Here is an 11,718-nt window from a genome sequence, read left to right on the forward strand (position 1 = left end):
GGTATCCCTTCCAACTGCGGGTCTCCAAGCCTAACAAACCCAGAGTTAGGTGTTCGACCTCTCTTACCTGAGAGCTGAAGCTGAAGCTGGGAGGGTGGGAGAAGCCCTAGTTCTGAAGGACATGGAGATAGAGCCTGGACTGCGGGCCAATTTCTGACCAGTTCTGAGCCTGGTTTAACCATCTGTAAAGAAAGGCTTAAAGGGAAAGTCTCTTGGGCCCTTCCATCTAAAACATGCAAGCCATTGGGGTGTCCTGGGAAGGCAAGTCCCTGAAGGCTAGCAGGGTTGGGGCAGGGGAAGGGGTGGGAGCACCAGTTGCTTCTAGATTAGAAAAGGATCAGGTCCTGCTTACTCTGGGGTGCCACAGCCTTCACTTGCCATCCCACTTTGAAAACACAGCCCCCCGATTCCCAAACCATCCCTCCCTTCTGAAGACCAATTCTATCTCCAGTCTTCCAAGGCCAAGATTTGGGGGAGCCCCAGGGATTAGATAAGTCAGGGAGAGCCAGCAGCCTTGCCCTGCTAGCCTTGAGCCTGGGTGGCCTGTGTGCTCAGCTGTCTCCTGTCCATCTCCCGACAGGACATGAGGCCCAGAATAGCAAGGTCGTGAGCATGGGTAGGGCCTCCTGGAGGTGGGGGCAGAGGCTGAGGGGTATAAGGGAGTACAGGCTCCTCTGCCTGAGATGGCAAGTAAAGGGTGGAATGTAAGAGACAGAGCTGGATGGAGGTGGAAAGGACCAATCAACGGGTGGGATTCTTTAGACCCTGGCCCCACCACACTGGAACCTACCACACCCAGAGCTGGGAAGCCCAGGGGTGCCCTCTGTGGGGGGCACAGCCACAGTTCAGTAAGACCGATTTAGAGAGTAAAGCTTATGTATAATGGGGGGCAAAGGAGTAGGAGGCGTGGCAGGGAGGTGTTGCCAACTCGATGCCCACAAGACAGGCAGGCATGTGTGTGAAGTGGCCTGGTGGAGATGGAGCGGATGTAGACGTGGTCCCCATATGGCTGGATCTTCTGATTTTCAAGAGAAACCAGTAACCCAAACTTAAAGGTGAAATTCACATGGAAACATTATCCTGGCCAAACAAATCATGTGGGTAGCTCTAACACAGATGAAAGCTTGTATTTTACAGATGAGGAAACTGAGGCCCAGACCGGCGACACTGCACGCAGGTCACACACAGCAAGTGAGAGGCACAGCCCAGACCGGAGATCAGTGCTCTGTTCCCATTCTCCTGCTTCCAAGTCTGGCTCCAAGAAGGGGCAGTTAGCCTGCCCTAGGCCCTCTGCAACCAGACTCTGGGCCTGCCGCATTAAAGCCCTCCCAACATTGCCACCATGCCCACCCCCTGCTTTCTCCATAGGGTTGTTAATTCTTAAGAATTCAGAGTGTGAAGGGTCCTTGGAGATCACTGATCCTGCTGTTCCTTCCCCTCTCCCATTAAGGGTACTTGGTGGCTGGAGACCTCAGTGAGCATTATCTGGCTCTGCACTTACCAGCGTATCAGCAAACATCATAGCCCACAGAGGAGCCACGGGCCCAAAAGCGCAGGCTGGACAGTGCCAGGCCTCTCAGTGCTGCAGCTCATTAACATGGAGTGAGCTGCCTCCTACCCACCTGTCCGGGTTCCCACTACAAACACTGGCCACAGCCATCAGGAAAGAACTGTGATAAACCCTTTATTTATTTATGCTTCTCCATTTTGTTTAAAACAACAACAACAACCTTAATATAAGTGACAGCCCTTCCCCCTTCCCCCTCACCCTTCCTTGGGCTGCTGTTGTTGTTAGTTTCTGTCCAGTCGATTCTGACTCATAGCTACCCCATACATGCAGAGCAGAACTGCGCTCCACAGGGTTTTCAAAGCTGTGACCTTTTGGAAGCAGATCGCCAGGCCTTACTTCCATGGCGCCTCTGGGTGGGTTCGAACTACCAACCTTTTGGCTAGTAGGAGTCACGTGCTTAACTATTTGTGCCACAAGGCGTGGTTAATGGGGAAATGGCCCCCAGGGGTGGGGCTGACTGTAAGAGCCCCTCAGGGAGGTAATGGAGCCCAAATCCCCTGCCCAGGGGAAGGGGCACCTGTAGTGTATGAACTGGGACTTAATAGGGCTCTTGAGCCTCTTGTACCAACATATACACCCTTGGCCAACAAGGGTTAGGAAGCATGTGGGGAGGAGGTTCCTACCTCTTCTCTGTGTCCCTATCCAGCCCTAATCGCAAAAACCAAGGGCTGGGGAGCCAGAAGAGTGGAGAAGGGGTGGGGCAGGGTGTCTCACACAAACGAATACTGGTTATTAATGGCTCTGGGATGGCCCCCTTCTCCGTCGCCCCCTAGCGGTAGCTGCTGGAGCTGCACCGTCAGGGTCATCCCCACATCCCCACCAGATCCAGCGCTTCCCTGGTCCTCCATGCCTGGTCCTATGGTCTCTTCCAATTCAACCATGGGGACCAGCTCAACCACGGGGACCAGCTCTTCCTGGACCCCTCCACTGCCCGCTTTCTCTTTCTCTTGCCTCTCTTTGGCTGCTGTGGCTGTTGCTGCCGCCACTTCTGGCGCCCCCGACGCCTCTTCTGCCCCAGGATGTGGGGGATCTGTCCATGAAGGGGGTTCAGAGGGCTGGGGTGGATCATGGGAGGTGTTCGATTCTGGATAGGAACGGTGAGAAGACAGACTGATTGTGGAAGGAGGCAAGCTCTTATCGTGGCCTCCCCTTCACTCATGTCCCCCAGGAGCCATGTGCTATCTCCCCCACATCCCGTCTCCTGAGCAACCCCCCATCCATGGAAGATGGATCATGGGCGGCGGTGAGAGGAGGACCACACTTACACACGGTCACTCGCTCCGAAGGGCATGAGGGTGGAGGAGGCATCGGGGTGGCATCGATCTCCCTTGCACACCCCTGCATGGCTCCTGGCCTGCTCCCGGCCTGGGGGCGGGAGGGGGGAACGGGCGGGGCAGATGGGACGTTGGGATGGGGAAGAGGGAGAGATCAGACAGGGACATCAGACATCAAGGGAGGAGGGTAGGGGGTCAGACTGAGCAATCCCCAAGAAGGGCAGGCCCAAGGCAAGGCTGTGACGAAGGGCAAAGACAAGGCTGGGAGGATGGGTCTGGGAGACAGATGATGGCACAAGGAGTCTGATGGAATGGGGATGCACCAGCCCAACTCTCAACTCCCACCCGGCTCCAGCGAGGAGCCCTCTGCCTTCCTACATCCTAGCAGGAGCCTCCTCTACCCTGCTCTCCCCTAGCAAGGCCTCTCCTCGTCACAGCCCCCCGCCCCATCTTTCTGGCACACACACCTCACTTCTTGGGTGCACGGGCACCTTCTCCCCTGCAGACCTGCTCTGCTCACCCTGCTGCCGCTGGGAGGATACGATATAGCTGACAAGGACAACGTCACTGGAGCCTCCAGACTCCAGAGGGATGGGGTGCACCTGGAAATGCTCGAGCATATCGAAAATGGACTGGAACCACAGGTGCTGGACCCGGCACTGACCCTCCTCATTCAGCGACAAACGTAGGTGCTGAGGGCAGGATGAGTAATGTGAAGTGGGAGCTGAAGCCTAGCCAATTATAAAACCCAACTTCCCTCGACAGCAGTGTCCCCCCTCTACCCGCAAGCTCTCTGCATGGAGCAGAACCTCTGCCCCTGCATCACTCACCTTGGCCTTGCCCTGGAAGTTGAAAGTGAGAACATATTCACCCCGCCTCGTCTCACTCTGCCGTACCAGGAACACGCCATGGGAGCCAGTACCTCCTGCTAACACTAACTGGGCAGCCTTGAGTCGAGAAAGCATCCCATGGAACCACGGATATCCTGAGAGGGGCTGGTCCCCCTCACCTCCCTCTGGCTCCCCCTGGAACAGGAATGACCCTTCAGGAAGGAGAGAGGGAGGGAAACCGGGGTGTCAGGGCAGCCTTCCCCATCTTGGAGAATAAAAGCCTTGCTTCCCCCTTGAGGCGTCTCCTCCCCTTAAGTGCCATTTCCCTCCCTCTGGGTCCGATCCCTCAAGACCCGGAGATGGAAGAGGAATTCAGGAAGGCAGGCAACCAAGCCTGGAGGCAGACACACACTTACACCTCTAGTACCTGTGGCTGTTTCTGGAGTGTCCAGGGGAGGGTAAGGGGCTGAGAGGGGATGAACTGTCCCTGGTGGGGGTCCCTCTTCAATGGGGATGCGGGGGGGCAACTCTGGGGGGAGTAGTTCCATTGAGTCAAAATGGGAGGCAGCAATGGAGGCGGAACTGGGGGAGATGGATGCCGAGGGGCGGTCTGAGAGGCCCCCATACGCCCCTGGAAAAAAACAGAGGATGGCAAAGTTGAGAACGCAAGAACTTTGGCAGGACTGGTCTACCTGGGCCTGTTTCTCCCCTAGCCAGTCTCCCCAGTGCACACTGGGAATGAGCTGGCCAAGACGCCAATGGCTCCTTATGGACACCCTGTACACTGCTGACGGCTGCAGTTATTGCAAAGGGGTCCTAGCATCCAGAAGCTATTGCAAGGGGGTCCTAGCACCCAGAAGAGCCTATATATTTTCCAGATCAACATTTGCAATTACAGCTATTGCTGCAAAAGCAAAGGGGGACTCTGTAATATTTTGACATTTAAAAGGGGTCCTTTTTTTGGCTTATAGGACAAAGTCACCAATTCAAAGAGGCATCTCAGATCCTCCTTCCATCAATCCCCCCTAACCTACCCTACTTTATCTTTATCTCAGTTTGTATACCTTCCACTTTAACCCAATGACCCTACCCAATTTTCCCAGATATCCTGGGTTCACCCCACCTCAGGTCTCTGCTCTCACCATCTGCCTCCCCTCAAGCCACGTTCGTTTCTCTTGCCTCCTCTGTATAGTGCTCCCTGCCTAGTCCACCCTCCCCCCATTTGCTCTCTTCCTCCTGGGCTCCCAAGGCGCTTCCTGCTGCGCTGCTCACAGGACACTGGCACTGGCTCTCTCTCTGGGAGCTGCTTCTGACAGGGGATGCCTGTGCACCTGTGGAGGGCCAGGGGCACATCCTCAGGCACCTCCAGCTTCCCCCACCCTGCCCAGGGCCTAGCACAGGGCCAGGCCTGAACCAGGCCTGAGCCTACGTGAATGCTGTACACAGTCAGCACTCAGGAGGAGGCACCAGGGCAGACTGAAGAAAGCAGTGGGCCAGGAATCAGGAGGCTGGCGTTGTAGCTCCTGTCTTTGTCAGTGACGCTCAGGTGGCCTCAGAAAAGCCATTTTACTTCCCTGGGTCTCAGCAGCCTGAGAAATGAGGGGGTTGGATCTGATGACTTGTTAGGTCCATTCTAGCTCTGAGATGTGATTCATTTGTTCATACACCGAATATAGACTGAGTGCCAGGCACTGTGAAGCTGAGCCCAGAATGAAGGAGCAGGAGGGACAGTGGAAGCCGAGTCAGGACAGGTGAGCACTGCTGGTCACGGAGTCCCATGCCTCTGTGTGTCTATGTGTGGGGGTAGGATACATTATGTTTGATCAGGCCAAACAGCAGAGACATAGAGACAGTCAAGAGAAAACAAGGCACCATCAACATAAGCACAGAGATGCAGAGTGAGAGCAAAAGAAAAATGTTTACAACGTGTTCTGGAAGTGTGGGGAAGAAAAGGGTTATCTCCAGCCTGAGCGGTGGGCTGCAGGAGACACTTTCATGGAAAAGATGCAAGCCTGGGCATAGAAGGTTGGATAGGAGTTTGCTGGGGGCCTGTGGGGTGGTGATGATAATGGTTCTAAAAGGTAAACCACAGCTTGAGAGTGCCCTGCATGTCCAGGGAAGACAAGCATTCTGGGGTGGGGTGGGGAACAGGAATGGAGTGCATAGCAGAGTCTAGAGAAAGGGTCCAGGCCTGACAGCAGGGGTTCTTGTGAGGCCGGTTCTGAGGATCACAGCCCTCTAAGACTCCACCCTTACCCTGTGACAGGCGGTCGTTGCTCTCACTGGCTCCCAGCGGCAGATCCTGGCTGGGCAGGCTCTCTGAGTGATTCAGGCAGGGCAGCTCCAGGCTGTCTGTGTTCTCCCTTGTAAGGAATGAGGTTCCAGGGACCAGAGAGAGGGTCATGGGGCGGGGACTGGTAGCAGGGCAGGGTCTGCAGAGACAAGGAGAATGGTGCTGGGAGGAAAGTCACTAGGAGAAGGTACAAGGCTGTTCCCCATCCCACTCCCACGTCCCTTCAGTGACTGAAGTCAGGTCCCTCACCCTGGGCTCAGGCATTCTTGGATGTCAGACACCCAGGCCTTCACATGTAGAGAATCAGTTGTCTCCAGGATATACTCTGAGGGGCCTTCCACCTACGGATCGAGAGGGGGACAAGAGGACGGCCTCAGCCATGGCAAGAGGGCAGGGAGGAGGCCCACAGGGGACTTCCAGGTCCTGAGGCCCTAATCCACCCCTAATGAGAACAAGAACCTCTTCCCTCTCTTTCTCTCTCCCAGAAAAGCTGCAGCACCAGGGACACGCTCTCAAGGAACTTTACACACACCACCTTCCGTCAACGTCCCTCGCTTAAAAGTGCTGAGCGTTTTCTCCCCAGCACACATGCTCCAGATGGTGGGGGGCTCAGAGCTCCTACCTTAACCACGAACGTGTTCTCCCGGTCAGGCATCTCCAGGGCTGTGGTTGTCCGGACATCCGTGATAGTAGAGCAGGGAATGCTGAGTCGGGGCCGAGATGCCTAGGAGAACAGAATCCAGATTTGGGCTGAACAGAGATCATCATTCCCTCCTCCGCTTCCCCCCTACAAGATTCAGCTTTCCTTCTACACCCTACGTGAGTTAGACAAAAGCACCGCTTTCTCAGTCCTCTTCACAGCTACTAACCCAAAGCCAGGAGCTGGCTTTAAAAACGAAAAGCAAGCAAAGCTAGGTGTGTGGGCTGGTAAACCACAAGCTTATCTGCAGGGCTGAGTTACCGATCTGGCTGCTCTATCACTTGCTCTCCCAGTCACCCACTCCCCTCCAAGCCTCACCTTGGGTGGTACAAAGAACTCCAGGCGGCTTCCTCCTCCTCCTTCTCCTTCGCTTCGCAGCAGTAAGCGACACTTCTGCCACTGAGGTTGCCCTCCTCCCCCTGAGGTTGGCCCGGCTGCCCCTCCTCCCCGGCCCACTCCAGCTGGGTCAGGGGCTGCTTCTTCAGCACCCATGAAACTCAGCAGCTCTTCCCTCTGCACCATCCCTGCACCATCCTTCAAGGTCCCCCCTCCCCGACTCAGTCTCAGCCTCTCAAAACGGTGAGTCCATCTTTCCCCAGGGGACGAGCCATCACCAGTCAGTCCCCGACCACTGTTCCCAGCCCCACCGGAGGAGTTGGAGTTGCTGTTTCCGCCTAAGACCGGGGGGCCTGATGAGGTCTCCAGAGGCCCAGCTGGCGAGGGAGGGTCAACAGTTCCCCGCCACTGTAGGATGCCACGGACTGAACCTCGGACAGAGCGGCCCACTGAGCGGAGGGAGAAGCGTTTCTTTAGCTTCGGCTTCGAAGAGGTCGTAGAAGAGGAGGAGCCCGAGGAAGGGATGGGGCAGGCCAGGTCCTCAGATGACCGAGAAGGGCCCAGCACAGCCAGGGGCCTGGCCACCCTGCAGCTCTCCAGGGGCAGGTCATGTGGTGGGATCTCCACTCCAGGACTCAGGGGAGCCAGGATGGGTGGTGAGAGGGAGCCAGAGGCCCGGGCCACCTCAGCTTCAAAGTGCTGCAGGAAGAGCTCAGCAAAACGGCGGGAGAAGGCAGTCTCAGCCCCAGGCCCTGCATATTGGGGGTGGGAGGCCAGGTAGAGGCGGAAACGGCGGGCAAAATCCAGGGCAGCAGCCCGGGCATGGGACTCGCAGAACTCCCGCCAACTTGGGGGAGGGGGTGGTGGCAATGGTGGAGGGGAGGGGGAAGCCCCATCCTCCTGGGAAGGGGCACCATTCATGATGGTCCCCAGGAGGTAGAGAGGGGGAGCCTGTGGGGAGGGACAGCAAAGAGGGAAGTGGCTGGAAGACACGGGGTGAGCGGCAGCAGCTGCAGAAGGAAGAGAGAGGCACAGACAGAGTCACTGCTGGGGTGGGACTGGGGGGAGAGCCCCACCCCGAGTCAGAGACTCCCTACTGTTTTTAGGCGCCTCAGAGAGCAATGGGGAAGAAAACTAAACTGCATCCTTTCCCTTTCCCAGATTCTCGCACCCCACATATCCCAGTAAACCAGCTCCCCAACATCTGGCCTGTACCTCTCCAGCTGTCTACTCAACCCATTTCCCCTGGTTTTGGTTGTAGAAGTGATAAGAGTACTTGAGGCATATTCCTCCAAAAAGGAAGCTTTTTCAGATCACCTCCCTTCTCCAAAGTGGATCCTTCAGTATTTATTACACGCTTTCCATAACCTTTTCCTGTGGGAAGTTTTAACAACTCCCATAATCGATGAAAACCCAGTGCTGTCAAATCGATTCCGACTCATAGAAGTCCTGGTGGTGTAGTGGTCAAGAGCTACAGCTGCTAACCAAAAGGTTGGCATTTTGAGTCCACCAGCCAGTCCTTGGAAACCCTGTGAGAGTGTTACTCTGTCCTACAGAGTTTCTATGAGTTGGAACCGACTCTACGGCAAAGGGTTTTTTTTTTTTTTTTTTTTTGGTACAATACATGAAAAAGGTGTCGTGTTAGCTCAGCTGCTAACCAAAAGGTTGGCGGTTTGATCCCACCAGCCGCTCCATGGAAGAAAAGACCTGGAGATCTGTCTATATAAAGATAATACCCTAGGAAACTCTATAGGGCAGTTCTACCCTGTCGTATAGGGTCACTATGAGTCAGAATTGACTGGATGGCACACAACATAATAGATGGGGAAACTGAAGCTCAGAAAAGTTTCAGGGTTCCAAGTCTACTGTTCTTCCCATTGCATAGTCGTTGTGCTCAGGGACTGGCTGGATCAGCCTTCGCCATAGCCCCTGACTGTCCCAGCTCAGGGGGCCAGAAGGGAGCTGAGCCCACAGAGCTTAGAGATCCTGCCTCATGCATCCCACTCTCAAGCTCTGAGAAAGGAAGTTATTCATTAGTGAGGATGGGTGAACAAAACATGGATGAACTGAAGCAGCAACTGTCTTGAAAGCTGAAGCCAGGGCCCAGGGCCCAAGCACTGTGTAAAAGAGGCTTGGAATGGCCACAGGCTACTTCTTTGGTGCCCCTTCAGTCTGGGGCCCAGAAGCAGCTGCATCTGGGAAGGAGAGACTGTTGGTTGGGCTCGTCACATAACAGAGAGCTGGGGATTCTAGGACTTTTCATCTCCCCATCTCTTACTGGGAAGGGTGTCGTAAGGGCTGTTTAGCTTAGTGGTTAAGGCCACGGGTTCTGGAGTGAGAGTTGGAATCCAATCCTAGATCTGCCGCCTATTAGCGATGTGATCTTGAGCAAATTACTGGTCTTCTCTGAGCCTCGGCTTTCTTAACTGTAAAACAGAACTAACAATTCCTACTTCTTAGAACTTTCAGGAGAATTAAATGGAATGTTAGTCCTTGACACAAAGTAAGCACACAATATACTACTGCCATCATCTTTTATCTTTGTGGGGGAGAACAGGATTATGGTTCCAATCTTCTAAAAGAGAAATTAGAGAAAAGAAAAGGTTTACCAAGATTTTAATAACTAGAAATTGGTGGAGCTGATCATGGGCTTTACAACCCATGGTTCTTTTGTTAGTGCTTCTCTGTTTCATAATACTGGAAGATAACAGCCCCCAAACTAGGTGAGGGCAGCTCAGGAAAGTCTACCTAAGCCCTCAGAGACCTCAGACTCCTGCTCAGATGCACAGCCCCACAGCCTGGCTCCAAGTCAGGCACCTCTCCTTCCTCCTTGGCCTAGGCTCTACACATTCAGCAGGCCCTAACCATAGGGACAACTCCAAACCAAGAGAAGAGGCCAAGAGATGCAGGAGTCACAGAGCACAGGGGAACTGAGCCAAGAGGTGCAGGCACAGCAGAGAGACCGATTTCCAGCCACAGGCCACCTCAGCTCACACAGGCCCACCGAACCCTCTGCACCACCGGAAGACACAGCCCCCCGTCAGGCCCGCTGACCCCTCGGCTCCTAAGCTGGTGACTCAGTTTCTCTTTTCCCAAGCAGGACTCAGACACATTTTCCCGGTGCACCTGCCTTCTGGCTCAGTTCTGATATTTCCCGAAGAGCGGGTGGCTGAGGGTGCAGGCTCCGCTCTTGGCTCGGACCCTCCGGGCCTGGTGGTCAATCCACTCCAACTCGACGCTACTCCCTGGACACCCCCGCCCGCCCATTCCCCGGGGCCGCAGCCTCCTGGGAACCAGCCCTGTCTGCTGCACCCCCTCCGGCGCCGCGCGCACCTCCTGCCCTGGCCCCCCCACGTCCCCCATTCAAGGCTCCTCTCAGGTGCTGGGGCCAGATCGCGGAGAGGGAAAAGGTACTTGAAGGGGGGGTTCCGGTTCCGGTCCCACCTGCATCTCGGTCCCCGCGGTTAGCTTCGGCGGCGGCGGCGGCGGCGGCAGCGGCGGCAGCTCCCGCTCCCTCCCCCCTCTCCGCGACCAGTTCCCAGGCCAGTTCTGCGCAGGCGCTGGGACCCTTTTCCCGTCACCGAAGGAAGAGATCATAGAGAACAGAGGCGAGAGGGAAGGGCAGCTTCATACCCACTTCCGCCATCCTCGTTTCGGGCACAGACCCTGCAGGAGCTAATGAGGTGCGAGTCTTGCAGGACTTTATTGACTTTCCCAGTTGCACGTAAAAGGGACCACAGAAGCAGCCATGGGAAGGGGTTGGATCCCACCAAAGCGTCCTCCCGGAGGAGATTCGGGCCAAAAAATAGAAGTCAACCATAGAGAAGCCACTTCAAGGGATAGAGTCCCGAAGCACGGTTGAAGGCTAGAGTAGCCCTCGGGTACCGGCAACCAGCGAGATGATAAGGCTTTCTGGAGAATCCGCTGCAGCCTAGAGCGCCCGGCCTGGCTACTGAGGGGGACGCGGACACCGCCCTCAAGGAACTGGGCGAGGGAAGACGCGGGTGACCTTGGGGAGGCCCCTCGAGAAGGCGGAGCCTGAACTTACGACCTTGGCTTCTCTGAAGGAAGAGGCAGGTGGTCGACAGAAAATAAAGATGATGTGGAAATAATGAGGTCAATTTTGGACGTGCTTGTGAGACCTAAGAAGGCCAATGGACACATAAGCCCCGGGCTCAGAAGAGACATCAAGGCCAGATAGAGAAATCGAGAACCCTTAAGATATAGAGAATAATTGAAATCATGAACACAATGAGATCCTCTGTCAGCCGGGTCTCTAACTGCCCCAGCTCCAGTTGGCCTAAACAACCAGGGAATCTGTTGGCTCAAGGGAATCCCTGGGTGAGGCAGAGGGTTTTAAACCGCTCCACTGCTAACCAGTAGGAGATTGGAGTACACCCAGAGGTGCCTTGAAGAAAGGTCTTGCATCTACTTCGAAAATCAGCCCTTGAAAACCCTATGGGGCACAGTTCTCCTCTCACACACATGGGGTCGCGGTGAGTGGGAATGGACTTGAGGGCAACTGGTAGTGTTGGCGGCTGAAGTAATTGAAAAGTCCATAGTGAATCAAAACTTCTTTAGGAATAGCTGAATACAGGGCCAGAAGATGTCAGGAATCCATCTCACCATCTCTGGGCTCTGCTCTCCCCATGCACTTAGCTTCACTCTCAGTTAACTCTTTTTAGTGGCAAGATGGCTTTCCATAACTTCAAGCT

General features: G+C 55.2%; 1 protein-coding gene across 3 annotated transcripts; it reads right to left on the reverse strand.

Moving 5' to 3' along the window:
- Positions 1 to 130: 130 nt before the first annotated feature.
- SH2B1 (SH2B adaptor protein 1) lies at positions 131 to 10,559 on the reverse strand. Of its 3 annotated transcripts, none has more exons than XM_049903951.1 (9): positions 10,448 to 10,559; positions 6,986 to 8,013; positions 6,590 to 6,691; positions 6,217 to 6,308; positions 5,931 to 6,106; positions 4,102 to 4,305; positions 3,675 to 3,886; positions 3,365 to 3,536; positions 131 to 2,654 (listed from the first exon to the last, which is right to left on the reverse strand). In XM_049903951.1, exons 2-9 carry the CDS (start codon positions 7,922 to 7,924, stop codon positions 2,281 to 2,283), a joined length of 2,271 nt encoding a protein of 756 aa, XP_049759908.1. In that variant the 5' UTR covers positions 7,925 to 8,013; positions 10,448 to 10,559; the 3' UTR covers positions 131 to 2,280. The 3 variants fall into 3 exon arrangements, with proteins under 3 accessions (XP_049759908.1, XP_049759911.1, XP_049759910.1); XM_049903954.1 differs by lacking the exon at positions 10,448 to 10,559 and adding an exon at positions 2,836 to 2,935 and having other exon boundaries at positions 2,547 to 2,654; positions 6,986 to 10,281; XM_049903953.1 differs by lacking the exon at positions 10,448 to 10,559 and adding an exon at positions 2,836 to 2,935 and having other exon boundaries at positions 2,563 to 2,654; positions 3,312 to 3,536; positions 6,986 to 10,281.
- Positions 10,560 to 11,718: the final 1,159 nt, after the last annotated feature.

The sequence above is a fragment of the Elephas maximus genome, chromosome 12 (assembly GCF_024166365.1).
Source record: "Elephas maximus indicus isolate mEleMax1 chromosome 12, mEleMax1 primary haplotype, whole genome shotgun sequence".
NCBI lineage: Eukaryota > Metazoa > Chordata > Mammalia > Proboscidea > Elephantidae > Elephas > Elephas maximus.

Bases quoted from the DNA above. Each gene is read 5' to 3' on its own strand.
- SH2B1 (XM_049903951.1), bottom strand. From the start codon at position 7,924: ATGAATGGTGCCCCTTCCCAGGAGGATGGGGCTTCCCCCTCCCCTCCA. The intron at 6,107-6,216 runs GTGAGGGACCTG...TTGTCTCTGCAG, and splicing joins CAAGAATGCCTGAGCCCAGG to ACCCTGCCCTGCTACCAGTC. The intron at 3,537-3,674 runs GTGAGTGATGCA...TCCTGCCCTCAG, and splicing joins ACTTCCAGGGCAAGGCCAAG to CACCTACGTTTGTCGCTGAA.